The sequence below is a fragment of the Vigna angularis genome, chromosome 5 (assembly GCF_016808095.1).
Source record: "Vigna angularis cultivar LongXiaoDou No.4 chromosome 5, ASM1680809v1, whole genome shotgun sequence".
Taxonomy (NCBI): Eukaryota; Viridiplantae; Streptophyta; class Magnoliopsida; order Fabales; family Fabaceae; genus Vigna; species Vigna angularis.
Genome location: NC_068974.1, coordinates 23,797 through 50,825, shown reverse-complemented (window position 1 = coordinate 50,825; position 27,029 = coordinate 23,797). Strand labels below are relative to the sequence as shown.

General features: G+C 37.3%; 2 protein-coding genes and 1 pseudogene across 8 annotated transcripts; all 3 read left to right on the top strand.

Moving 5' to 3' along the window:
• Positions 1 to 1,479: 1,479 nt before the first annotated feature.
• LOC108339099 (beta-glucosidase 42) lies at positions 1,480 to 10,968 on the top strand. Of its 3 annotated transcripts, none has more exons than XM_052877532.1 (8): positions 1,480 to 1,659; positions 3,520 to 3,623; positions 4,379 to 7,500; positions 8,620 to 8,834; positions 8,916 to 8,950; positions 9,136 to 9,235; positions 9,433 to 9,541; positions 10,519 to 10,968. In XM_052877532.1, the coding sequence occupies exons 4-8, from the start codon at positions 8,660 to 8,662 to the stop codon at positions 10,712 to 10,714; spliced, it is 615 nt and encodes a 204-aa protein (XP_052733492.1). In that variant the 5' UTR covers positions 1,480 to 1,659; positions 3,520 to 3,623; positions 4,379 to 7,500; positions 8,620 to 8,659; the 3' UTR covers positions 10,715 to 10,968. The 3 variants fall into 3 exon arrangements, with proteins under 3 accessions (XP_052733492.1, XP_052733493.1, XP_052733491.1); XM_052877533.1 differs by having other exon boundaries at positions 3,520 to 6,300; positions 6,616 to 7,500; XM_052877531.1 differs by having other exon boundaries at positions 3,520 to 7,500.
• Positions 1,653 to 3,211, top strand: LOC108340750 (probable anion transporter 5; annotated as a pseudogene).
• Positions 10,969 to 12,298: 1,330 nt separating the features above from the next.
• On the top strand, positions 12,299 to 19,797 carry LOC108319863 (CRS2-associated factor 1, chloroplastic-like). Of its 5 annotated transcripts, XR_008248936.1 has the most exons (8): positions 12,299 to 13,102; positions 14,227 to 14,354; positions 14,498 to 14,723; positions 14,809 to 14,936; positions 15,063 to 16,969; positions 18,635 to 18,698; positions 18,796 to 18,966; positions 19,566 to 19,797. XR_008248936.1 is itself a non-coding variant. In XM_052877825.1 (6 exons), the coding sequence occupies exons 1-5, from the start codon at positions 12,322 to 12,324 to the stop codon at positions 15,735 to 15,737; spliced, it is 1,938 nt and encodes a 645-aa protein (XP_052733785.1). In that variant the 5' UTR covers positions 12,299 to 12,321; the 3' UTR covers positions 15,738 to 15,779; positions 19,566 to 19,797. The 5 variants fall into 5 exon arrangements, 1 of the variants encoding a protein (XP_052733785.1); XR_008248937.1 differs by having other exon boundaries at positions 15,063 to 15,779; positions 18,635 to 18,966; XR_008248934.1 differs by having other exon boundaries at positions 18,635 to 18,966.
• Positions 19,798 to 27,029: the final 7,232 nt, after the last annotated feature.

The window sequence follows — 27,029 nt, the reverse complement described above, 5'->3', positions numbered from 1 at the left end:
CGAACGTGTGTTGTTCCGCATTTGCCAAATAAACTAAAATCCCACTTCTTTTAATGGGACGGCTGGTGCTTCCCAGCACTGATTGCGCTTCTATAATGCAAGCAATGAGTGACTGCCCTGCCCCCACCACTTTATTCTAAAAACGTGCGCCCTTACACAATTTCGTCGGGATTGACTAATAGGTTTGTTGTATTTTATTTTCATCATGAGTGTAAAATAAAATAAAATAAAAAAATAAAATAATAAAGAATAAATAAAAAAAATACAAATAAAAAATTAACAAAAAAAAGAGCGTTCGGCCTTTTGCTGTAGCTGTACCACTGAGCCGTTCATCCTCTACCCAGCGTGACCGTTCGCCCTCTACCCAACATCGAGACCGACCTCTATCCTTCGAGCCGTTCGTCCAACATCGAGACTGTTCGTCCCCTACCATGAGCTTCTCTTCTCCATATCTTTCTGACGTTCGGCTCCATCCACCTGCATGCAACCGTTCGTTCTTTATTGAACAAAATCAGAGACGTTCGGCTATTCGGCCACTACCGCTCGACCATGCAGGGTCTCACGTATCCACACTTTCAGCCTCAAGGACGTTCGACCACATTTAAGTTCGGCCGCTCGCCTCAAAGAATTCGTCCTCAGTCGTTTGGTCATTTGGTATCATTGACGTTCGGCCATTCTCAGCCTCTAGCGTTCCATCATTCGACCTTTCAGCCTCTCAGGTTTACTGTTCATAATTGTTAGCGTTCGATCTCATTGAGATTTGATCTGTGAGCGTTCGTCCCAATTGTAACAGGTTTCATAATGTTTGATCATAGTTGTTCTCAGGTGCGAGCGTTCGGTCTTGATGTACTAGTGCTGACTAGCGTTCGGTTTTGAGCGTTCGGCCAAGTACCGTTTCATCTCACAGTGGTCGGCCCAATAGTGTTGAATCCAGTATGGTGATTCGGTTTGAGCGTTCGTCCTAGTAGTGCATGATCTTCTGCCGTTCGTCGAAATAGAATTCAACCAAGTGCTTTTTAGAAAATAGCGTTCGGTCATGTTAGTTGAACGTTCGGTCTTGATGTTTTCTCTCAATTGAACGTTCGGTCTTGATATGTTTTTCTGTGTCCATAGTTAACGGCCGTTCTAGATTATGTTTATAATTTGGTGTTTTTGAGGCGTTCGTCCAAGCAATGGGGCGTTCGTCTTTTATGTCGTTTTAATAAAAATATAAGGTTTAATCTTTTCGACATCCCCGTTTTCTAAAGTGTATCAAAATGGTCCTTAATTTTGGAAATTGATATCAATTGAGTCCTTTCAGTTAAGTTGGCTGGACGGCGTTAAAAAAATTGATGAGTGGATGCTGAGATGACGAACGAACGCTCGTCCACCAGCGAACAAACGCTCGTCCACCAGTGAACGCTGCTGGACAAAAAATGGAAATTTATAATTTGGAAATTAAATTTGTATGGTGTCATTTTAGATATAATAGTACTTGTGTTAGACGAAAGATTGAAGTAGATGTAAGGGTGAGAGAGAAGATCAGGCAGAGAACAATGGTGAAAGTGCACAAGAAACTTTGTTGGCTTAATCAGAAAATATCTGCCTGCACTTTCACACATTAAAGGATTGCGGCGTCCATGGCATATTTTAAAAGCCATTAGATTAAGCAAGAGCTTGGTAATCATTCTTCTGGTTCTTCTTCCCTCAGATTTCGTCATTTTTTTGTATCTTGAATCAATTGTATTTTGACCTACACCCGTTGGCAATGAAGCTCCCTGTGCGGTACTTGATTGTTATTTTGACCTTCATCTGCACCTCAGTTTGCTACATCGAACGAGTAGGGTTTTCCATCGCTTACACCGTTGCTGCTGACGGTGCTGGGGTGAATCAATCGAGCAAAGGTCCACCTTCTATTACGGATACGCCTGTTCTCAAGTTCCCGGAGGATGGGCTGCTCAGAGAATCGGGGGGAGGAGGGTCCTGCTTCTTTCGTTTCTTTTGTGGTCATTGACTTGTGCACTTCTTCCTCTCGATCCCAATCGCGTTATTCTTTTAGTCGTTGCTCGTTTGCTCGTTGGTGTAGCACAGGGTTTTATTTTCCCTTCCATTCACACAGTTCTAGCACAGTGGGTTCCCCCTCACGAGAGATCTAGATCCGTCTCTCTCACCACTTCTGGGATGTATCTGGGTGCAGCTCTAGGAATGCTTCTTCTTCCTACTCTGGTCAAGTTCAGAGGCCCTCAATCTGTGTTCCTTGCGGAGGCGGCATTGGGTGCTTCATGGTCTTTACTCTGGTTCAAATACGCCATTGATCCCAAATCCACTGCTTCTGGTGTTGGGGAATTAGTCTTACCCATCAATAAAAAAATGGACTCTCACAACAAAAAAATACTTTCAGCCAAAATCCCCTGGGTCAAAATTTTAACCAGCTTCCCTGTTTGGGCGATCGTTGTCAATAACTTCACCTTTCACTATGCTTTATATGTGCTCATGAACTGGCTCCCGACCTACTTTGAATTGGGCCTTAAGCTTAGCCTGCAAGACATGGGTTCCTCTAAAATGTTGCCCTATCTCAACATGTTCCTGTTCTCCAACATTGGCGGTGTTGTTGCCGACTACTTGATCACCAGGAGAATATTATCTGTCACCAAAACCAGGAAATTCTTGAACACCGTAGGGTTCTTGGTTGCTTCTCTTGCCTTGGTGGTGATTCCCAGTTTCAGAACTTCTGGTGGTGCTGTCTTCTGTTCTTCTGTGGCTCTTGGTTTCTTGGCACTTGGCAGAGCTGGGTTTGCAGTGAACCACATGGATGTTGCTCCGAGATACGCTGGAATAGTGATGGGTGTTTCTAATACTGCGGGTACTTTGGCTGGCATTGTGGGCGTTGACCTAACTGGGAAGCTTCTTGAAGCTGCTAAGGCTGCTAATTCTGATCTTTCAAGTCCAGAAAGCTGGAGAACAGTGTTTTTCATTCCTGGATTTTTATGCATTTTTAGTTCTTTTGTATTTCTACTATTTTCAACAGGGGAGAGAATTTCTGATTGAAGTAGCCTTGTCAATTTCATGGCTTAAGAGGTGTTGTTATTCTGGGGATTTAATTTTTATTACATCTCCAAATTATATCATTCTTGGATAGAAGAGGTCATGTTGTTATAACCGGATATGATTTTTTCTGTTATTATTAGTTCTCCAGCTTGTACCATTCCTGGCTAGTAAAGGTTAAGAACAAGGTTTGAAAGTGTTATAGCAAATTGTAAATACTTGTTACAATCCTACCTCACACTGTCAATACCAAAATAAAAGAAAAAAAGAAAAGTCTCTGGCTCAACTGAAATTATAGAAATAAAGAACACTTCTATTCTAGGTTTATCTCAACTTGACAGGAATTTTATGCAGTTTTGTTAAACTTTGATATTGTTTGAGTTTTAATTAGGATGTTGAGAGATATATCCCACAAGTTTAAGAAATTCCTCCCTTTCCCCACTATTTTTTCCATTGAGATCTCAAAGTGGTTAATTACTACTTTCAATGTTGCAGAAAGAACATCAGGTCATCGATATTCTTTAAGCTGAGATTAATGTACATGACCATTTTGCTTTAAACACTGCAAAGGTAGGAAAGTTAAGCTGCTCTATGTGAAGGTAATCTCATTTTGTAGCTTGTGTTATTATAATGATTTCTACATAATGAACTTGTGTTTAAAATATAAAACTTTTTTCAGAATAATTTCTAATACAAATGTTGAGGACAGCTGTGTTTTATATGATTCATTAGCCATTGAACACACTATCCCACTTATATTAGTATAATAATTTAACAATTAATACTTAAAAATTGTATTAGAGATTAGGAGTATTTCAGAGATGTTCAAGAAATTTCAAGCATAATGCATGAGAGCAGTATGGTAATTGTTGTCAGTAGGATATTAAGTGCATTACTAGAAACTGTTAGAAAATTATAGAGATCTATCTGTAACTATTACTCTAGGGTTAGAGTTCTCTATATGTAGAGGTAGATAAATTGTTTCAAATGAATCAACTGGATAAAAACTCTTTCATATTAATCCTTTCAAGTTGGTATCGGAGCTCTCATCTTGGGATTGGGAGCCCTGCATTTGCATTTGTTCTATTTCATTTTAGTTACAGTTCTTTTTGGGGTTGCCTGATTCTTCATTCTCCATTTTACTTGAGATTTTTGATTTTAAAACGAGACACTACTCATTCTTCCTTTCCATGTTTTCAAATTAATTGATACATGCTATAGATTTAAAACCATTTGGTGACCTGCATATCATATTTAAAGGCAGGTTTGCTAAACTCATTCTTTATATCAGGGTTTCATTAATGTGCTTGCTACCTTTGTTACGTTGTTATGTATTTTGACATTTGACATTCAGGTCATTTGTAAGGCTGGAATTGGGCAACTACTCTGGTGCCCTCCAAGATGCTGAAGAGGCTTTGACATTAGCTCCCCGTGACTCGGATTCTTCCATTATAAAAAGAAACAAAAAACTTGCTGTTTGTGGTTTGATTTACGTTTTCTAGTTGTGTTTAAAAGTTTGTTTTTCTTCATTCCAGCTCTGCATGTCAATTCCGGTTCAACTAGTTCAATTTACTGTTCACCGCGTTTTCTGGTTCATTTCTGCAACGTTTTGTGCTTCTCCATTTAGACAGTCCGGTTTTTCACTTTGTACCGTTCGGTCTCTAACATGTTAAGAGACCGTTCGGCCTAGGTGCACAACCGTTCGGTCTCTAACGTCACTGTTAGAGATCGTTCGTCCATATCTTTGTTCTGCTTTTTATTATCGTTGCTCTGTGACGTTCGCCTTGTCTTGTTCCTTGTTAGGACGCTCGGTATTTAGCGACCGTTCGCTCATTTCCTTTTTCGGAGACCGTTCAGTCTCAATGTTGTTACCGCTCGATTTTTACTTCTGTGCAATTTATAGTGCACCGTTCGGTCAGTGCTTTAGACCGTTTGGTCTTTTATATCACCGTTCGGTTTTAACACTTACGGTTAGAACCGTTCGGTTTTCTGCTTTCAGCTTTTAATTTTGTTAGTTGTCTTTAACTCCCAATTTTAATTGAATTCAATTTTCTGCACAAAACCTTACAAAACACCCCCCACTTCGTGTTAAATCTGAGACTGAACCCACAATATTGGTCCTTGAGAGACGACCTAGGAGTCACTTCCTAGTAACTATAGTGCATTAATTTTGCAATCAGCTTTTGTGTGAGGTGCGACCCTCTCAACAAAATGGCGCCGTTGCCGGGGATCAAATGGTTGGTTCAGTTTTAGATTTTTTGTTCTATTAATATTTGTATTGTTAGTTGTGTTTTGTCTTGTGTTGTGATGTTCTGTTCTGTTTTTGTATGTGTATCGTATGTGTTTTGTCTGTTAATTTAAAAAAAAAATGTGTTGTGTTTTTTTTATTTCGTAATTTTAGTATTTTTATTTTTCCATGTCTACTTATTCTGGTTTTGTGAATAGTGCTTATTCTGCCGATACTTATGATTCTCCTTTCTAACTATTTTGCTGATTTCTATAAAGTGAACAATATTGCACATCCTCTGGTGAGGAGCGTACATGATGATGTTGCCCAGTCTTTATCAGATTTTGAAAGCAACTTGGAAGGCAAGATTGACTCTTGCGAAGTTGGTGACACAGTTCACTACCAACCAGAGATCTGCATCTCCATCTGCATCTGTTGCACGACTATGTGATATTTGTCCTTCCAATGACCACTATACAGATGCATGTCCTTCTTTGCAGCACCCTGCTGCCTTTGATGCACCTCAGGCTTATGCTACGAACATTTACAACAACAGGCAACAAAAACAACAACAACAACAGCAGATGCAATTTTATGATGCTCCTGCTCAAATAACTCCTCAGCCTTCTACTTCTAAACCTACATTAAAGGAGTTATTGGAGCAGATGACCATGCAAAATCTTTAGTTCAAGCAAGAAATCATGGAGTTTCAGCAGGAAACACAAGTTGTCATTCAGAGTTTGAATGATCAGATAGGGCAGATGGCTACTCAGCTCAATCAGGAACAACCTCATGATTTAGAGGAATCACCATTTCAGACTGTTCAGATTCCTGATGATGATAGTGTCGTCCACATAGGAGATGGGGAGCAGAGTTATGAGCTTACCACTGAGCAACCTACTTTCCCACCTTCAGATGTTCCTACTCTGGCGATTGACGAGATAGATCCTGATAAAGATTTTGAGGACCAGGCAGGAATAAGCAGTAATGATGAGCCAAGTAGACCATTTTCATCTACCATCACTCTACCAATCTTCAAGGAAGTGGAGGTAAACATACCATAATTTAATTATGCTTTTAATGATTATGTTGTTGATAGGTATGTTACTGATAATCATATTGTTGCTGAGCATGTTTTTAATTCTCCCTCTGTGCATGATGAGAATCACTTTTTGATATCACATCCCAATGTTTATTCTCCATGCACTGAACATGAATCTGAGTTTGTTATCGATATTGCTTGTAATTTTGAAATTGATTCATGTTTTGAGATGTATCTGAGGTTCAGCCTGTTACACTAGGATTGTGTGTCATACCCCTGCATGTAATTTCTGTAGAGCCATATTGCACTAACCATGTTGCAGGAGGTACACATAAATTTGATCAATAAACACCCATATTTGAAGACAAAGGTGCGAGCCTGAAGAACAGTTCGAAGATCAATTGGCACCTGCTGAACCCACTCATCAACAATCACTTCTTCTTAGATCCAGCTATGGAAGACATTTCCGTGCTTGATCAAATATGGAGGATGAAGCAATTCTTCCTAAAAACTTCCTTGCTGAATCCAATGGTGGAAGATATTTCCCTGCAAGTCCAAAATTGGCAACTGCCACCATGACCAGGGGAGGTTTCTTTTTCCCTTCTCCCCCTTTCCTTACTTTTATTGCACTTGTCCATGATCTGTTCACTGTTTTGATTTCTGATCTTATACTTATGACACATTGAGGACACTGTGTAGTTTTAATATCATTGTATTACTTGAAAATTGTATTTACAAGTTGGATTACTTTTATTTTGTGCACTATTTATTTTAATATGATGCTTTCCTCACTCCTCCCTCCCCTGTGTATTTTGTTGATTTTCATTTACTTGCCTATTTTTCTATTTTTCTAACTTGATTTTATGTATTTAAATTATCTGCATATGATCTGATCTAATAAAGTATTAGTAGAAAGCATAGAAAAAAGTGTTGGAGTGAAAAGGTGGATTTTGGTGGAGACCAGTGCAGTTGATCGATCCATATATCCAAATTATCCGTGAATTTTGTTCATCAATAATTTAATGCTCTGACCACACTAAAAAAATGTTTGGAAGGTAAAATTTTATTCTTTTTAGTTCTTGATGATCTAGGAAAAACAAGGGGGACAAGTGGGCATCGTGGTAGATTGTGAATGGGCAGAAGCTAATTCTGATAAGATTGAAGATAAATCTGCTGCAGCAAGGCGCCTGGATTTTCAGATTGGCTGGTAGTTCCTTGTGCATTTGTTTCATATTATTATGTGGTTTAATTACATTTTAGTTCCTTAAATACAGGTTGAATTCTATTTTTATCCCTCAAATTAAAAAATTTCAGTTTAGTCCCTTAAATTTCAAAAGAGAAAGCGATTTTAGTTCCTTAACAATAAATTTGAAGTATTAAAGAGTTTTAAAAAAATTATTTTAATCCCTCAAATTTAGTTTTTAGGAACTAAAACCATATTTTTCTACATTTGACTGTCTAGAACTTTTTAAAAAAAAAGCATTTAGAGGACTAAAACTATTTATCCTATTTTCATGGACCGAATATCTTCAATTTTTGATCCAGTTCTATATACTAGTATCGAAGAGTCCAATTTTGGTTATCAAGAATATGAAAGGAAGACGCAAGTCAATTGAGAAAATTATAGTTAGCAAATTGATTTTTTGGATACTGAGTTTTTTTGTTTGTGGTATTTTTTTCCTTTTTTTTCAGTTTCCTGGCCTGTGTACAGCTGTTTACTTGTAATCAATCATTCATAGTGGAATACGATCGTTTTCTACAGAAAGCTTTTGCTGCTATAGGGTTTATGGGTTAGAGTTTAGGATATAGTGTGTTGGGTGTAGGATGAATGGTTTATGGTTTAGAGTGTAGGGTTTAAGTTTTAGGGTTTAGGTTCAAGGTTTATGGTTCACAATTAAAGGTTTAAGGTTGAGAGTTAAGGGTTTACACTAGTGTAGCTAGGGAAAACGACAGCAGTTATTTTTGCTGATAGACAACGGTTCCTAAATCGAGACATATTCAGGCGAGACAAAAAATGGTTGACTTTATGACTCGGTTAAGGACCGAGGCATAAAATGGTAGGATTATACCTCGGTTCCTGATGAACCGAAGTCGTTTCTTGTCTTGTTGTAACCCTGTCTATCCCACTTGTACCCACATATATAATCTCGCCTTCATTCCCAAAATACTATGGATGATCGTTTGCACACAATATTAGCAATAAAAAAAATTAAAACTGAAGAGAACAGAAAGTAGGATATGAACGACTTGGAGACCAACTTAAACGTGACAGAAAATAGTCTTGGTATGAGATGCATGCTTTTGCTAAAATATTATTTGAACCCAGGTACTTGCATCCACTGTATTTCGGAGACTATCCTGAGTCTATGCGTGAACGACTTGGAGACCAACTTCCCAAGTTCTCTGAGGAGGACAAGAAACTTCTCTTGAATAAATTGGACTTTATTGGTCTAAATCACTATACGTCAAGGTTTATTTCTCACGTGACAGAAAGCGCTGGAGGAAACTACTACTACAAGGTGCAGGAGACAAAAAGGACTGGTAATAATTGGAAAATTTTCTCATTTTCTAAAATATCTTCCAGAATGAATTCTCCTTGACACGTGTGCTTCCTGTCATTAGTGGAATGGGAAGGTGGCGAGACCATAGGTGAGAAGGTGTGTATTCTCCCTCATTCAATGTGCTTGTTGTAAGATTAGGCTCACACTCTTTCTCCAACTAATAAGAATTAGGTGTCTAAAATTTGTGAACAATCAATCACATTGTTGGTGGGCTTAACTATCATCAAATACTATTAGCCTGTATTTAGCAAAAGAAAATATTTCTTTCTATTGTGTAACAGGCAGCATCAGAGTGGCTTTATGTTGTTCCCTGGGGTCTTCGGAAGGTTCTCAATTACGTATCACAAAAATATGCTACTCCCATATTTGTGACAGAGAACGGTACGTAACTATACTTATCCTTCCTATAAGTTTGGCAAGAAAACAGATATATAAACAACTAATGAAAAAAATGCCAAGAAAGAATCTTTGACTATATAGCGGCAATTCAGAATTGTTTGATACATAAAAATATTCATGTGTACGAGTACATTATAAAACCGTTCTCTTCTATCTGAGGCCGGAATTCTCTTTGGCAGGTATGGATGACGAAGATAGTGATGACTCGCCGCTACATGCGATGCTAGATGACAAACTTAGAGTTCGCTATTTCAAGGGATATCTTGCATCAGTTGCTCAGGCTATAAAGTGAGTTTGCCACTTTCTACATACAAGCCATCTGCTTCAATTAAACCTTTTTATTTCACCAACTAACGACAAATCTCATAGCTAGACGCATCTTATGTCGTGATTGATGCCTAATGACCACATTTTACTTCATATTGTTATGCCATGTTCGTTTTTCTTGCATATAAGTTTTTATTCTTGTCTTGTTCGTATATCTTTGAGAAGTTAATGATTGATAAAAAGGTTAGCACACAAAAGTACTTATTGAAATTGTATGTACTTTTCTTGTATATCCTTCACCCTTTCCTTTATTACCACGATTTTCATACAATATGGTATATTTGAGAATAGAAAGAACCCTAAACAGGATCTTTCCCATACAGTTTTTTCAAAAAACAATGAAATTGAATTTGAAAAAAAAAAAGGTACATTTAATTTCATCACCAAATAGGTACGTACCAGTATTGAATACAATTGGGTACTTAAATGATTCCAAACCAAAAGTAGCCAGTTTAAAAAAACAGATACTTAATTTGAGTGCTACTTGGCAACGTACGAGACCTATACACTCCCACTAAGTTGATCTAATTTTGATGGATATAAATCTCCGTCTCATCTGATGAAAGAGAGAACTGAGGTATTGGTAGAAATGAAGATGATCCGTTTGAAGGGATTGCCATTCTTAACTGACTCCTCTTTCTCTTGATGAATAAGATTTAATTATGAGATTGAAAGTATGAAGTGTGATATTCTAGTATGAGATATTGATTATTTTCCATCTGTTTTTTGTGAGATTAAAATGGTGTGTTTGTGCTTTTGTTATCATTTATACATTTTAGTGATTCTTTTTAAATTTGTATTTTTTTTTTATATCAGCATACTTATATGCTATATTTTTCTGAAATCAGCACATCGACCAAACTTGACCTTGTAGTCTGACTGAGATTTTGAGTTGACTCTTAAGAAACTTAAGTTTTGTGTATGATTTGAATGCACAGGGATGGAGTAGATGTGAGGGGCTACTTTGCATGGTCTTTACTGGACAACTTTGAATGGGCTCAAGGTTATACCAAACGCTTTGGATTGGTATATGTAGACTATAAAAATGGACTCAGCAGACACCCTAAATCATCTGCGTATTGGTTTTCACGGTTTCTGAAAGCTGGGGAAAACAAGAATGGTAAAGAAGAGTAATTGACTTTCTTCACTTGGTCTTGCTAGCTACAAGGAATTGAATAAAATAAGAACAAATTCCACCCATATCGGTAGTTGGAAGCTTTGTGTGGTATGCAATGTCATTTCTCTACATTTTCATTTTTTCTCACTATCCAACTTAATTACCAAGTCTGTCAAACCCCTCTTATTTTCATATTTATTTCTCTTGTGACTGTCGCAAGTTGAGATGTTATCATAAAACTAAATTAAACCACAATCTCAGTTATAATTCACTTCAAGTACTTATATTTTAGAATTCAATTTTTAAAAATAATTAGAAACTAAAAAAATAATTAGAAACTAATAAAATAATTAAATAAAAATATGAGGTAAAATCTCAAGAGGAAAAATATTATGAAAGAGTTGTAGTTCAAAGGTACAGGAGGTGTAGGAGTTTCTTTATAAAAATGAAATGAGGTGTAAGGATACAAGAGTGAAGGAATACCGAGGTACAACAGGAATACATGTTTGGTGATTGGATAAAAATGGAGGTGGAGTCAATACTATGCATAAAAGTTCTCAATAATAAAAAATTAAATTTTTAAATCACTTATTAATTAAAGACATTTTAAAAAATTTGAAGTGCAAGATGAAATCTACATTTTAAGAAATTTGACACTCATTTTATAATATGATATTGACATCATGCACAACTAAATCCCCTCCTCTTTCTTTTTTGGGTTTAAAAATGTCTAAACACTAGTCTAAGAGGTAATAGTCTTATAGCTATTACCATGGAGACCAACAATGCAAGCAGTTTTATAATACGCCTTTCAAGATAAAAACAAGTACTAAAACTCAGAAAGTAGTTATTTAAATTCTCTAATAAAGTTAGCATACTAGGAATATAATAATATAAAAATTTCATATTATAAATGATGTGCAGGGCGGTGAATTATTGTACAAGTATAATTTTATTTAATAGTTTTACTTTAAAACTATAAATAAGTATTTCTTTATAATTTTTAATAATATTTAATGTTTATAAATAATAAATTTATGATTTTATAAATTTATGATTTTATGATTATTTAATTTATAATATTATAATTTTAAATAACTTTAAAAATTATTTTCATGACTTTTTATATTTAATAAATACTACATGAAAGTCTTTTGCAATAAATGTGAGGATACATAAGTCATAACAAACAAATTAAACTAAAGATACTCGAGGTATAAAACTTTTTAACACTCACTAAATCACAAAAATTTAATAAAATTTCATTGAAAGTATCTAAATTTATTCATAATTTAAAATTTAATTAAACTTTAGTGATTAAATTTTTTTAGTGTAGATTGTTTTTCACATATAATTATATTTACCTTTATAAGTCTAATACATATATTATCATTAAATTTTATTATAACTAATATATATATATATATATATATATATATATATATTATATTTACCTTTACATCATGATTTTTATTCAAACTTAATTATAAATTATAAATTTATTTTTTAATATTATTTAAAATAAAAAGCGATGTAAAATATCCTAAGTGAGATTTATTTTCCAAAACACCCTTGTGGTTGAGTTTTATAAAGGGTCTATGCCACTGCCCAGCAGTGAGAAGAGATGGATGTGTTACTGAAGGTGGCAATCCAGTTACCCATATTTTGCCCACACATCAACCACAACCCGACCCGCGAACGTTGTTCCACGGAGCTACGTTTTTCGCATTGGAACAACGCCAACGCAGAGAAGTTCAACCAGCGCCGCCGGACGCTCCATGAAATCGAAGAGGAAATTTGCCGCACTCGCCGCAACATCGCGGCAGATAACATCATTAACACTGTCACTACTGCCGCTGTTTCCCCCACTTCCGAAACTTTTAAATCTCTCGGAACCCCCTCTGCACCGTCGCAACCTTCTATTCTGGGGAAAAAATCGAAATACTCTAAACCACCTCCAAAACCGAAGTCCTTGCTTGATTGGCATCCCGTGGTTTCACGAGTAGAGAGACTTGAGTTTCAACCGGGGCCGGAAAATGTGAAAATCGGTGAGGATGGAGTGTCTTACGTGGTCGAAGGCGCACCGTTCGACTTCAGGTTCAGTTACACGGAGACCCCGAAAGCGAATCTGATGAAATTGCGGGAGCCACCATTCGCACCGTTTGGACCGCCAACCTTGCCACGGCCATGGACAGGGCGGAACCCAGTACCGCCGAGCCAGACAACTGTGAGAGAGTTCCACTTGCTCGATCCGTCGCCATCAGATGAGAACGGAGCTGAACTAGTCCGTTTGGCCATGCCGATTTGGGAGTCGAGGGAGGAGGTGTTGGGAGAACCGTTGAGTAAGGATGAGATCAATGGCTTAGTTAAGAGGGCGGAGAAATCTTCGCGCCAACTACATATTGGTATTTTCTTTTATGTATTACAGCTGATGTTTTGTTTTTAATTTTATAAAATATTTTAATTTGATGTCTGTGTAAAAATGATCAACCTGTTAGAAATAAAGTTCCGGATTTACCAATTATTCATCTACAACTTAAAGGTTGACACCACTTAATATACACATTGAAAGAGTAAAAGTGATAGGTTCAAAGGTTATATGACATGATGAAAAGAGAGATAAAAAAGGAAAAATAAGTATGTAAATAGTCATTCATGAAATGAAGGTGAATGTGAATCATTACTCAGTTTGACATTATTTCAGTGTTTATCCTTTGGTGACAGATATGATAATTTGATTGTTATTGGTGTATGTATCCGAATCCTTATGGAGCCCTCCCTTGTACAGGGCTCGCTTGTGTGAAACAAGTGTGTAATAGGTGTCCATAAAATCAAGGTATATGTGAATCATTCCTCAGTTAAACATTATTTTAGTGTTCTCCTTTCATGACAAATATGATAATTTGATTGTTATTGGTGTATGTATGCAAGTCCTTATGAAGGGCTCCCTCGTGTTTACCATCTGTGTTTTGCAATTTATATTACTTTGTTTCAAAAGTTTGTATGAATCTAATGGACAATAATACTTAGATGCAATTCTCCAATTGTTTTTAAGTCTATCGATAAATTTCTTCATAATTATTTATTAGAGAGAAAAAATGTGCATCTTTCACGAGTTACAGGTCAGGACAGAAGTTTTATAAAACATGAAGTGCTTAATTTGATTTTAGTTTATGATTGAAACTCAATTTATTTATTTAGTTTTTCTCTGGTAAGGGCATACCGGAAAATTTGTTGAAGAAGAGTTTTACCTTAGGTGTTTATGCACTAAGACGTGATATTTAAAGTTGGTTTGATGCTTGTGGTAAAATCTTAATTTTCATTATAGGACAATACGAAAAGCACTTTTAAAAAAATTGAATTTAAGCTTTGTGCTTTCAAGAAACCTTACTTGTAAAAGATTATTTGACATGGAAAGAGGAGTGGAAAATAGTTTATGCTGGATGAGAGTGAGGGATCACTTTTATGTACTTAACTGGTTATTGGGAATGGGAAATATACTTTTGTTGCACTCAAATTTCTGATTTAGGCAGGGATGGTTTGACACATAACATGTTGGAAAACATACATACATATTGGATGAGGAGCACTGTGTGCAAGATAAAATGCAGAGGAGTGTGTACCGTCGACATGGATAATGTGTGCCAGCAGTTAGAGGTTTGTTTTTTCAGTTTGTAATCTCTTATACTTTGCTTGCTTCCCTTACCACTTAAATGAATATATGCCTTTTACGCTTTGAGAATCCACTGGGAATAAGAAACTCATCTTGTGTGCTGTGTCATGTTGTGTGGTTTTGCCAGGAAAGGACTGGGGGGAAAATCATTTACCGACATTTTGGCACAGTGTACCTTTTCAGGGGGAGAAACTACAGCTATGAAACACGACCACAATTTCCTCTTATGTGGTGGAGACCAGTGTCTCCAGTATATCCTAAGCTGATTAAACGAGTTCCAAAAGGTTTAACACTTGACGAAGCAACTGAAATGCGTCAAAAGGGAAGGGTCTTGATGCCCATCCGCAAACTAGGTAGATTGTTTTGGAGATTCATTACAATTTAACTATTCTTGTTCTTTCTTCAAACTAACATGTCCCTATCATTTTATTGTTGCAGCAAAAAATGGTGTATATTGGGACCTTGTGACTAATGTCAGAGAGGCATTTGAACAATGTGACCTTGTGCGAATAAATTGCCAAGAACTAAATACAAGTGACTATAAAAAGATTGGAGCAAAACTAAAGGTATAACCATGTTCACTTAAACTTAGAATTCAACGTTGAAGATAATAGGCATTGACTTATGTAATGTAAATTTTTCAATGATGCTATAATAAACATCTTTTTCTAACATATGTTCATTGACTCTAGGATCTAGTTCCATGTATATTGCTTTCATTTGAAGATGACCACATACTTATGTGGAGAGGACCAAATTGGAGGCCCTCTTTACCAAATCCCAGAGATGATGACACAAAAGCCACTAAAATTATCGTTGACAGTGGAAATTCCAATAAATTGACTCTAGGTGTCCGAAAATTATCAGCGACGTGTCTACAAAACAATAGAACTGAGCATCTATGCAGTGAACCTCTTGACACAAGGATTTTATCTAATTCAGATAATTTGAGTTTGCACAAAACTGTGCTTTGTCTCACAGAAAATAGCAATCCACCTGTGTCTGATGTTTCTGGTGCTGCTTCACTCCCTATGAAAACATGTGAAGTTGAAATCACAGAAGATGTCATGGCCTTTTCTTGCACACCACAAATGGTACCGGGTACCAATAAAAGTTCTGCCAGCATTGTAGCAGATCCTCATTCAAACAACTTTCTTGATGGTTCAGAAGCAGATGTTTGTGAGCCATCAAGTTGTGCACCTTGTACAAAAGGACTTTTATTGCTGTTGGACCAAGCTGTTGAGCAAGGCTGTGCTCTTGTTTTAGATGATAAATTTTTGGATGACGACTACATTTATCAAACCACTATGGCTTTTTCTAAATCAACTCCACCTGAACCTCTTTATAAACTGTCAGACAGGTTATGATAGTAAGAAGTCACAAGATTTGAAGTAAGAGTCAGAATCCTTGTAAGTTCTATCTCAAATTTCTATTTGTATTAGTCATTTGTTTTCTGTGCCACTAGAGTAGGTTATCTATTTCCACTTGTATAAAAGGTGTCTAATATAAACATTTTGGAAATAACACTACTCCTTTAGTACATAATTACTTGTCTTGTGTTGACATTTAAATTTGTTCTAAATATTTGTTTTTAAGTCTTTAGGCTGCATTTAGTTTTAGATGATGAGATTTAGAAAAAAAGAATTAAAAAAAAAGGGGGTTTTCTGTAAGGACCTTGTTTTCTTAAAGGGGTGGGGAAGCATTTAATGCTGGGGGACACTAGCTGCCATAGGGGGAGTTGGGGTTTTGTTTTATTTGGAAAAATGGGGAGCATGGGTGTTGAAAAACAGCAGCAAAGGGGGAGCAACGTTCGGGTTTTTTTTTCTCTCATGATGGGCACCCTTCAACAAAGCTGCAGACGTAGGAAATAAAACGGGGTGCTGGGTGCTTAATTGGGAGAGAAAAACTCTTGCTGCAAATTGGTGAAGGAGGTGAAGTTCAGAGGTGCTGGAGTTGCAAAGAGGCCTTGGATGGCAAGTCTTGCAGGAGATTGATTCAAGAAAGGTGTTCGGTGCTGCATCTGGAGGAGTGCAAGACTTGCTGCAAAAATCTGGGAGAGGAGAAGTGTCAGGCCTCAAAAAAAAAAAAAAAAAAAAAAAAAAAAAAAACGTGGCAGCCTGGGAGCGCGCCACCTCAGCGACGCACATGGGCGACTGCAGCGACTGTCACCCACTAACGGACGCTCGCGGACGCACGTGGAGGTGAGTCAGAAACTGATAGTGGATTACACGTGTCCGGCTCTGAATGAACGACCGTTCGGTATGGGCACCAGAAGTGCTGAACGTGTGCCTGCCAGCGTGTAAAGTGCGGCATGGGCAGTCAGAATCCGAAATGGAGAACATGTGCAGGCCAGGCTGTGAACGTGCATCCAGCAAACAATGGGAGGCAAAATCTAAGAGTTTCAGGACTTATTCCCCACTCTCTGCACCCACCCTCATTTTCGTTTCTGAAGAGAACCTTTCTCTCCTTCTTCTCTCTTCTTTTCTCTGCACTTTCTCTCTAAGAAAACACCCACGTTTTTTTTTTTTTTTTTTTTTTTTGAGGCCTGACACAGACACTGTAAATCTTTTGGAGAAAGATTCAAGGAAGTCTTCAAGAGGTAAGGGGAGCTAGATTTTTCGTTTTGATTATTGAATTATGCTGTGTTTGATGCAAATTTGGGGCTGAATTTGGGTTTCTGGATTTCGCGATTCTGCAGAATTCTGCAGAAACGCGCGTACGTTCAAATTTTAGGATTTAAAATGGGACGTTCTTCCCATTGTTAAGAGCGTTCGGTCTTTCTGAAAAAGTTATATTAAACGTTCGGTATCTTTTCTGAACGTTCGTCCAAAGTAGCCAACTGAACGTTCGGTTTTTGTTCTGAGCATTCGTCCGGATCGGCCAATTTGGGACGTTCGTCCACGTAGCTCGGCCATAATATGCTGAGCGTTCACTTTTCAGTTCGATCTTCAGTTTGACGAGCGTTGGCGTTCGTCCTTAAAATGTAGCGTTCGTTCTTCCATATGAGTGTATCGTTCGTCCTTCAATTTGAGCGTAGCGTTTGTTCAGAGAAGTGTTCGGCCTGTTGCTGAGCGTTCGTCCTGTAGCGTTCGTCCTCACATAGGAATGTAGTGTTCGTCCTACCATATGAGTGTAGCGTTCGTCCAAAGCCAATATATCCTGCACGTTCGGTTTTGCTTAAAACTTGATATTCTTAAGTATCAGTCTCGACCGTTCGGTCTTAGTAAATTAGTGTTGAGTGTTCGTCCAAATCATCCACATTGAGCGTTCGTCCAAATCATCCAGTGGCCGTTTGTCCGTGCAGTGTTCGACAATGGTAGGCTAAATTACCGTTCGGTTTTTCCAGTAACGAAGGTTAGTGTTCGTTCTGGGTTTGTTTAGTGAAGATCGGCGATCGTATTCTTATATTGTAGCGTTCGGCTTTAATAAAATTCTGAATGTGAGCGTTCGGCTTTAAGTTAGCATCTTGAGCGTTCGGCCTGGTTCTCATAGTGTCCGTCTAGTTCGTTGAAAATAACGTCCGGTCAAGAAATGTTTAATCTAGAGCGTTCGGATTTAACGTTCGGCCTGGTTCGGCAAAATAGCGTTCGGCAGGTGGCGTTCGATATTCGGTTTTGAGCGTTCGACCTAGTACCGTATGATTTGAGGACGTCCGTCCAAATAGTGCTCGACCTGTCAATTGGAAATGGCGTTCGTCCAGTGACGTTCGTTCCAGAATGGGTTAAGTGAATAGTGGTCTTCCAAATAGTATTCTACAAATTATGTTGTCTAAGTTTATTTTTCTTTTGAGTTGAATTATGTGTACTAATATTTGGAATATATATATATATATATATATATATATATATATATATATATATATTGAGAAGTGATATGGGTGGAAAGTATGTGAATGTATGTGATATAGTCAATTTGTATGACTTTAAGGATGGATGTGTTACCAATAAGGAGTATTGGTAAATCTTGAAGAAATTTGTTTTGATGATGCTACAAGAAGTTTTAGTTGAAGAAGATATTAGAATTAGTTAAAAGCAAGTTGTAGAAATTAAATGTAGTAGGAAATTCTTGTAAACCTTATAAAACTTGCATTTTTAACCTGCAATAATCGATTATGATTAAGCAATAATCGATTATCACAAGTCCTACTTGAATAATCGATTATCACTTCATATAATCGATTATCACATCTTTGAAAACCTGTAACGGACTTGAATAATCGATTATCACTCGATTATCACTTACAATAATCGATTATTCATGGCAGTTGGGAGCTGTCCTTTGGCATTCAGTGTACTTGGCTATATATTTTGATTTGGAGAAATCAGAAGGTAACGTTGTTGAACAGAAGCTCTTGCAGAATACTGTTTGTCAGAGGAAGTTCTCAGAAGCTATAGTTCAAGTTCCCTTGCTTGGTCTCGTGAACAGGAGAGGCTCGCGTGTCGTGTGTCGATAGTCGGAGCAAGCTCTCTTCGAGTTAGCAAGGTGCTCTGCCTGGTCTCGTGAACAGGAGAGGCTCGCGTGTCGTGTGTCGATAGTCGGAGTGGTTCTCTTCGAGTTGGCAGAGTGTTCTTCTTTCGGTTCGTTCGTCGAAGGAAGGTTTATTTATCTGCTTTATTCACTATTTCTTGTAATCTGTTAAATAACTTTTTAGTGAAAAAGGTTAATCACTATTTATAGTGATTAACGACTGGACGTAGATTCTTTTGAATCGAACCAGGATAAAAATTGCTTGTGTGATTTTCTATTCCCTACACTCTTTATCTTTTACGCATATCAACTAAGAAAATTGTTTTTCTAAAACGGACCATTAAACTTGATTTGTGACCGTAACACGCTTTCTAAGCATTTTATTCCGCTGCGCGACTCTATAACGGTACCGATTGTTCCAACAGGATGGACGTGATGCATATTGGTGTATGCATTATGATATGTTGTTGATGCATATTGGTGTATGCATTCTGACTTGGTGTTTGATGCATATTGGTGTATGCATTCTGATATGTTGTTGATGCATATTGGTGTATGCATTCTGATTTGGTGTTTGATATATATTGTGTAACTCATATTTGTTTATGTAATTTGATCTGGTAAAGTGAGTATAGTATGGTTTGGTATCGGGGTATGGTTATTGTATTGAATTGTTAGCTCACCCTTGCAATGTTTGTGTTGTGTGCTGTTTGGGTATGTTTCTCTAGCGATGATCATCCACTTGGATGGGAGCAGACGTTGTTGAGGAGATCCCTTTGGAGCAAGAACTGGAGGATACTAAGGTTGCGGAGTAGTCTTCTTAGGAGTTTCCCATCTGAACACATGTAGTGTTCGAATCTTTAAACTGTTTAAGTTTGAATTTTCGTTTCTTTTATTTCTGGATGACTGTAATTTCACATTTAATTACACGTTATGCTCCGACTGTTCTCTTTATTGGAATGTTGACGTCTTTATTAAGTAATAATTGTTATTATATAATCGGGATGTTACATTTTCCATTAGAAATAGCCTAAGAGGGAATTATAATAGAGTGTTTATTGAGATATTAAACCTATTTTTTATACCCACTTAGTAGTTATTTAAATTCTCTAATAAAGTTAGCATACTAGGAATATAATAATATAAAAATTTCATATTATAAATAATGTGCAGGGCGGCGTGAATTATTGTACAAGTATAATTTTATTTAATAGTTTTACTTTAAAACTATAAATAAGTATTTCTTTATAATTTTTAATAATATTTAATGTTTATAAATAATAAATTTATGATTTTATAAATTTATGATTTTATGATTATCTGTGAGACCCTAGAAATTAACTCTGCAATTATCTGTCACATCACCATTAAATACGCACGCCACGTCACTATGCCTGGTAATTAAAGCGCACTTTGCACTGCATGCACGCACGCCACGTGTCGCGGGAGAAGCTTCTGAAATCAGAAGTGGTGTGCAGGTGTCGGACTGGGAGACGCTCGTCCGTTTTGACGTGGAAATCCACAAAACTGAGTTTTGAGAAACTCTCTCTCACCTGCACGCACACTTCATCTTCCCCAGAACCTAAACCTCCATTTTTCTCCACCTTCTCTCTAGAACCTCCCAACTTCTCTCTACTGTAACTCACCAAGCTTTTCTCCGAATTCCATTTCAGCACCGTAGGAGCGTTCGTTGAACCGAGAGCCACGCATTGGACAGAACAGTTTCAAGAACTGAAACTGGTAAGTTCTTCTTCAGTAGTTCATCCTTAGGGTTCTGGAAAACTAGGGTTGTAGTTGCATGCAAGTAGGTAGTCTAAGTGTTCTGTTTTCTGTGGTTAGATTGGTTTTGGAAGAGTCAAGAACATAAGAAAAACGTAGTTGGACAAAGCCACTTTTGCATCTAGGACAAGTTTGGTTGCCAATCCGGGTAAGGGAAGCTTATATGTTTAATTTATACTTGCATGTTGTATGATCTAATTTGCATGTATGAAAAGTATGATGTTTGAGCTGTTATGAACGAGCACTGTTATGGAAAATGATTTTTGATTTGGTTGAACTGCATGATGGTTTGATGCGTATGAAAAATGGATGATTACTGAAATGTATGAGCTGTTAATGTGATGAATTCCATAAAGTTTGTAAAGAAATATTGGATGTAAAGTTATAAAGTATGAATCGTATGAAAAATGTTAAAGTTAAGATAGTTGAAAAATCTGGATATGATAATTCTCCCTATGATAAATTACGCTCGTCACCGTACGGTCTTATACCGTTCGGTTTCTCTGAAAATAACTTAGAATGGAATTCTTTCATTTGGAAAGAACTCCGCTTGAGAACGAGCATCCCCATTTAAATGTCTGAGCGTTCGGTTCAGCTCAGCTGTACATAAATACTTTAAATTTTAAAATACGTAACGTTCGGTCTTATACCGAACGTTCGTTCTAAATAGCGCTCGGTCTTATACCGAAGCGTTCGTTCTAAATAGCGCTCAGTCTTATACCGAAGCGTTCGTCCTAAATAGCGCTCGGTCTTATACCGAAGCGTTCGTTCTAAATAGCGCTCGGTCTTATACCGAAGCGTTCGTTCTAAATAGCGCTCGGTCTTATACCGAAGCGTTCGTCCTAAATAGCGCTCGGTCTTATACCGAAGCGTTCGTCCTAAATAGCGCTCGGTCTTATACCAAGCGTTCGTCACGATTGGTGCTCGGTCATCTACCTAGCGTTCGCATTAATGAAGTGTTCGGTCTTAGATTGAACGCTCATCCTTATCTTTAATTCCTTAACGAACGTAAATAACGTTCGTTCAAATATTTAGTAAATGAATATTGGCGCGTTCGGTCATTGACTGGCAGTCGACCCCCTTTTAAAATGAAAGGTTCCCAATGTAGTTAAGTATTCTCCTTGAAGTCTCTTCGTCCAAGTTGAGTTAATCTGACCTCTTGGTACTTAAAATATTCTGAAATTGGTCTTATTATTCTGGAGTCTTTCTGATTTTTAATGGGTTCTCCTAAATCTAGGTTTTAACGTTCGTCCTCTTCCTTCAGAAAGTTGAACGATCGTCATTTTAAGAGAGTGGAACTTAGAATGAAAATGTGATAAATATGAAATGTTAAGATGTTTGAACACTATATTAAATGGTTATACGAGTATGCAATTTGAACGAGCGTTCCAAGGAGGAACGTCTCAGATATGTTAAATATTAAATTTGGTAAAGTATGAACATGGATAAGTTAAGACTCGCTGTCCATCCTGATGTTCCGTGATGCTCATCTTCATGTAGAAGAGGGTAGTCATGTGTGGGAACGGCAGGAGGTCCTTAGTCCATAAGTTAACATGGGCGACGTAAGAACGGACTAACCTCGAGTGGCAGCTGTGAGAGTGTATCAGTTACTACACCACTCGGGTGCAAGGACGCTTGTAACTACATGGTTCATACAGTCCGGAAGGTCTGTCTTATATATATATATATATATATATATATATATATATATATTCTGTGTTATTCTATGTTAAATTACTTGATGTATGTATGAATTGGAATGTCTAAATGTATGTGTTGAATTGTATGAATTAAATTATATAAGCTTACCCTTTCGTTTTCCTTGTGTTGTCCATTGTCTATGTACGTTCGTCCTGTCTTGCAATGATCATCCATGTGGATGTGAGCAGAAGGCGAGGCTACCCTGGAAGACGTTATCGAGGAAGAAAACTTAGTGGAAGTGGAAGTGAAAGCGGAGCAGTAGGACGTCCGTCTTTCATTTTGATTAGAGCGCTCGTAGATGTTTAGTTTGTAAATGTTAGCATATTTAGACGTTCGGTTAATTCTTTTTGTAAAATCGTTCGTTCTAGCTTATTTCCTATTCAGTGTTACGCTCGTCCTTTTGTATCCAAGTCGTTCGGCTTTTGAACCTTGATCTTTTAATGTAAAGACTGCATGGTTTTACTATTAATTGTAATTAATTCTGATTTATGGTAATTACTGTATTTTGGGATGTTACATTATCTAATTTATAATATTATAATTTTAAATAACTTTAAAAATTATTTTCATGACTTTTTATATTTAATAAATACTACATGAAAGTCTTTTGCAATAAATGTGAGGATACATATGTAAGACCCGTATTTTTGGATAGTGGGGGACATGGTGGGACATGGTGGTCACCCACCTCTTTGACTATTAGAGTGCAATTATGAGGGGAGGGGAGGGGAGAAAAGGAGAGGGTCTATTGATTGGGCAAGGAGGAGAGCAGCTCATGGGGAAGGAACCCATTCTTTCTCTCTTTAAAAACTTCATCCCAAATTCTCTCGCTTCTCTCTAAGATTCCAGCACCTTGGACCGTAGGAATTTTATCCTGATGCTACCATGGTCTCCGCAAAGTAGAGGACTTCATTTCAACCGAACGTTTTCGTCCTTCCGATCGGGGCAGAATTCTTGGCTGAAGGATGGTTGTGCTTGGAGAAAACCAGGTAAGGGGAAGCTAGATCTGTGTATATAAATTGTAGGAATAATAGGTTTGATATCATATTATGATTATTTGATGAAAAAGGTTATGTTCAGAGTATCATTCTTTGCTACGAATCTGTATGAGTATGGTAGAACTATACTGTTGCAAATCTGGGAAAGAGGGGTGAAACAATGGAGTTTTCTGGGTTTTCTGGACTCTGGTGCGATTCTGCCGAATTTCTGCAGAACGCGCGTTCGTCCAATTTTGGTGAGTCAAAATTGGACGTTCGTCCCAACAGTGCTCGACCAAATAGTGGTCGGCCAACTTCAGAACGTTCGTCCAATTCTGGTGAAATTGGACGTTCATCCAAATTACTCAGTGGTCGTACGTTCGGTTCTGAACGAACGTCCGCGTTCGTTCGTCATAATATATGGGACGCTCGTCCAAGTGGTATTTAAACAGTGCATTAATGAGCGTTCGTCCGTAACTTAGTATTTTGGTGAAGTAATCTTGAACGTTCGGCCTTGATCTCAAGACGAACGTCCGTAGGTTGTAATGAGCGTTCGGTCATACTATGGGTTAACGAATGTTCGTCCTTTGAGGATGTTTGATCTTTAAGCGCTCATCCAAACAGTGAGGAATGCAGTATGGCGTCCAATGTTTTAGCGTTCGGCGTAAGTAATTGATCTTAGCGTTCGGCTCAGTAGTGAGCGTTCGGTTTTTGGTATAGGTGAGCGTTCGGCTTTTGGATATAATTGAACGTTCGGTTTTTGGTATAAGTGAGCGTTCGGTTTTAAGTGTTCGGTGTGGATCTTAAGCGTTCGTCCTTGGCTTTGTGAGCGTTCGTCCTTGGTTTTGGAAGCGTTCGTCCTTGGCTTTGTGAGAGTTCGTCCTTGGTTTTTGGGAGCGTTCGTCCTTGGTTTTTGGGAGCGTTCGTCCTTGGTTTCGTGAGCGTTCGTCCTTGATTTTGTGAGCGTTCGACCTTGGTTTGGTGTTCATCGGCAGCGTTCGGCCTTTGATGAGGATTACTCCAGAACGTTCGTTCAGACAGCTTCAGAGTTGGAAATAGCGTTCGGGAAGAATGCATGAATCCGTGGGAGTATTTTGAAGCAATTATTGAGAATTGTTGGTTATTTCCTTGATCCAATATTGGTTTAGTTATACATATTATTGAGAATATGTATGACTTCGTGATTGAGCATGTTTATTCTATTGGTTTAGTTATACATATTATTGAGAATATGTATGACTTCGTGATTGAGCACGTTTATTCTATTGGGTTAGTTATACATATTATGGAGAATATGTATAACTTCGTGATTGAGCACGTTTATTCTGTTGGTTTAGTTATACATATTATTGAGAATATGTATGACTTCGTGATTGAGCACGTTTATTCTGTTGGAGGTGGTACATACACTATGTTATTTACTTGTAACTTCGTCGGTCTTTTTAGCATTTTTGCTAGTCTCACGCGTGAGACGGAGATTCGAGTGTCACCTTCTTCTGCGCGAGGAGGTGAATGTCTCGCCCAATGACTTCGGCTCGTGTTGAGTATAGTGCATCGTTACGCGTAGTATCGATGTTTTTACTCGTTAGTCCTTGAGGAGTCGGGGAGATAGGTCTGAAGTCGCGATGGAAGACGGCTCGGGTCGCCTGTTATTGAGAGCAGGTTATGACGACGAATTACAAGTAAACGACATCAGTTTATGAAAGACTAGTCTGCAGCGTCATGTGAGTCGATTTATCATGGGAATTGTTATAGTATATGTAGTGGGTTTATAATGTGTTAATTCTGGTTATTCATCTTGCATGTTGTGGCTGTGGTTTCTAACCGTGATGGTCGTACGGATACGGGAGAGATGGTAGTGAAGATGAAGTTGGATTTGGAATACTTCTTCAAGAGAGACGGGGAGTAAAACTTGTTGGGTCTATAGGTAGTAACGAGCGTTCTTACTAGTGACGTTCGGTCTTGGTGTTATTTATTTTCAGGTAGCGAGCGTTATTAGGTAACAGTTGATCTTGATGTTAGTGGATCTGAGGTAGCTAGCGTCCGATCTTAATTTGGTAACCTGAGGTTTAGTTTGATTACATTCGGTCAGTATTGAGGTGTTCAGCAGAGTACACTAGGCGTTTAAAACCAGACTCAAGTGTTCTTTATTATAGTGTTCTGTCTCGTAGTGATGGTTCTTAGGGAATGATCTTTATTGGTGATGTTGCTCTGAGGTTGTAATCATTTACGGTGAGTGACCGGCCTTGATATTCGTTGAGGTAGCGATCGTTTAATAAGTAGTGATTAGTCGTGATGATGCATGATTCAGGAAGTGATCATTCTTAGGTAGTGTTAGGGGCGGATGATGCTTGTTTCAGATAAGGATTGTTAACAATTAGCGGTTGTACATAGGGAACATCCGGTCTCGATGAGGTTACCCTCAGATAGTGTTAAATCCAGTAAAGTGATCAATTAAGTGTTCGCCCGAATGGTACTTAATCTGTGGTGCGCGAGATTTGATCTTTGAGCAATCGTTCGAATAGTGTTCGAAATAATAGTAATTGTTCTAGTAGAGTACACTGTCTTAACGTGAAGTCTAAGTACTTGATCTTAATCAGCGTTTGATCTTTTGGTATTCGACCTAATGGTATTCGGTATAATAGCGTTTGATGTTTAGTTTCGAGCTTAAGTGATCAATCTTAATGTTCGTGTAAACAGTATCCGATGTAATATAAGTTCGTGGTTTTATCGCTTGATTCAGTAATGATACGATATTTGTGTATATATTGAGGTTGAGGGTACTGTAGTAGGATGTCTTGATCTGTGGGCTGATTGTGAACATATTGATGGGACTAAGAATGAAATCACAAGTGGGGCACCTTTCGTTGATTTGCTCATCAATGTATCATCCAGATGAGGGTTTATTGTGTACTGGATTGATTATTAGGTTCTATGGGATGAGTGTCCAACAGGAATTATGGTACGTTGGCATGAGGATGTCTGACTTAATTATTATACGACATTTGTATTGAAATAACTATGCATGTTTTATAAATGATGTGTTTCAGGTTAGCTCACCCTTACTTTGCTTGTTTGTGCATGTGAATGCGATGATCGTATAATGTGTGATGTTATACGGGAGCAGTTGAAGGATTGTCACGTGATCCTGTGCAAATGGAGGAAGAGATGGAAGATCGAATTAGAAGGATTCAATGTTATCTTTGCAGTTACGTCTGAGCTTAAACTGATGTATAGATTTTAGTTGATGTTCGGGATGTTATGTATTATTACAGCATTTAAGTTTTGAAAATAATTTTAAATTTTGGGTGAATTTTTGGGATGTTACAACATAAGTCATAACAAACAAATTAAACTAAAGATACTCGAGGTATAAAACTTTTTAACACTCACTAAATCACAAAAATTTAATAAAATTTCATTGAAAGTATCTAAATTTATTCATAATTTAAAATTTAATTAAACTTTAGTGATTAAATTTTTTTTAGTGTAGATTGTTTTTCACATATAATTATATTTACCTTTATAAGTCTAATACATATATTATCATTAAATTTTATTATAACTAATATATATATATATATATATATTATATTATATTTACCTTTACATCATGATTTTTATTCAAACTTAATTATAAATTATAAATTTATTTTTTTAATATTATTTACAATAAAAAGCGATGTAAAATATCCTAAGTGAGATTTATTTCCCAAAACACCCTTGTGGTTGAGT

What these genes read in the sequence shown, in the direction of transcription:
- LOC108339099 (XM_052877532.1), top strand. Translation starts at nt 8,660, where the DNA reads ATGCGTGAACGACTTGGAGACCAACTTCCCAAGTTCTCTGAGGAGGAC. An exon ending in GCAGGAGACAAAAAGGACTG is followed by an intron (nt 8,835 to 8,915) that starts GTAATAATTGGA and finishes TCCTGTCATTAG; the next exon opens with TGGAATGGGAAGGTGGCGAG. An exon ending in GCGAGACCATAGGTGAGAAG is followed by an intron (nt 8,951 to 9,135) that starts GTGTGTATTCTC and finishes ATTGTGTAACAG; the next exon opens with GCAGCATCAGAGTGGCTTTA.
- LOC108319863 (XM_052877825.1), top strand. Translation starts at nt 12,322, where the DNA reads ATGGATGTGTTACTGAAGGTGGCAATCCAGTTACCCATATTTTGCCCA. An exon ending in TTCGCGCCAACTACATATTG is followed by an intron (nt 13,103 to 14,226) that starts GTATTTTCTTTT and finishes TTTCTGATTTAG; the next exon opens with GCAGGGATGGTTTGACACAT. An exon ending in ATGTGTGCCAGCAGTTAGAG is followed by an intron (nt 14,355 to 14,497) that starts GTTTGTTTTTTC and finishes TGGTTTTGCCAG; the next exon opens with GAAAGGACTGGGGGGAAAAT.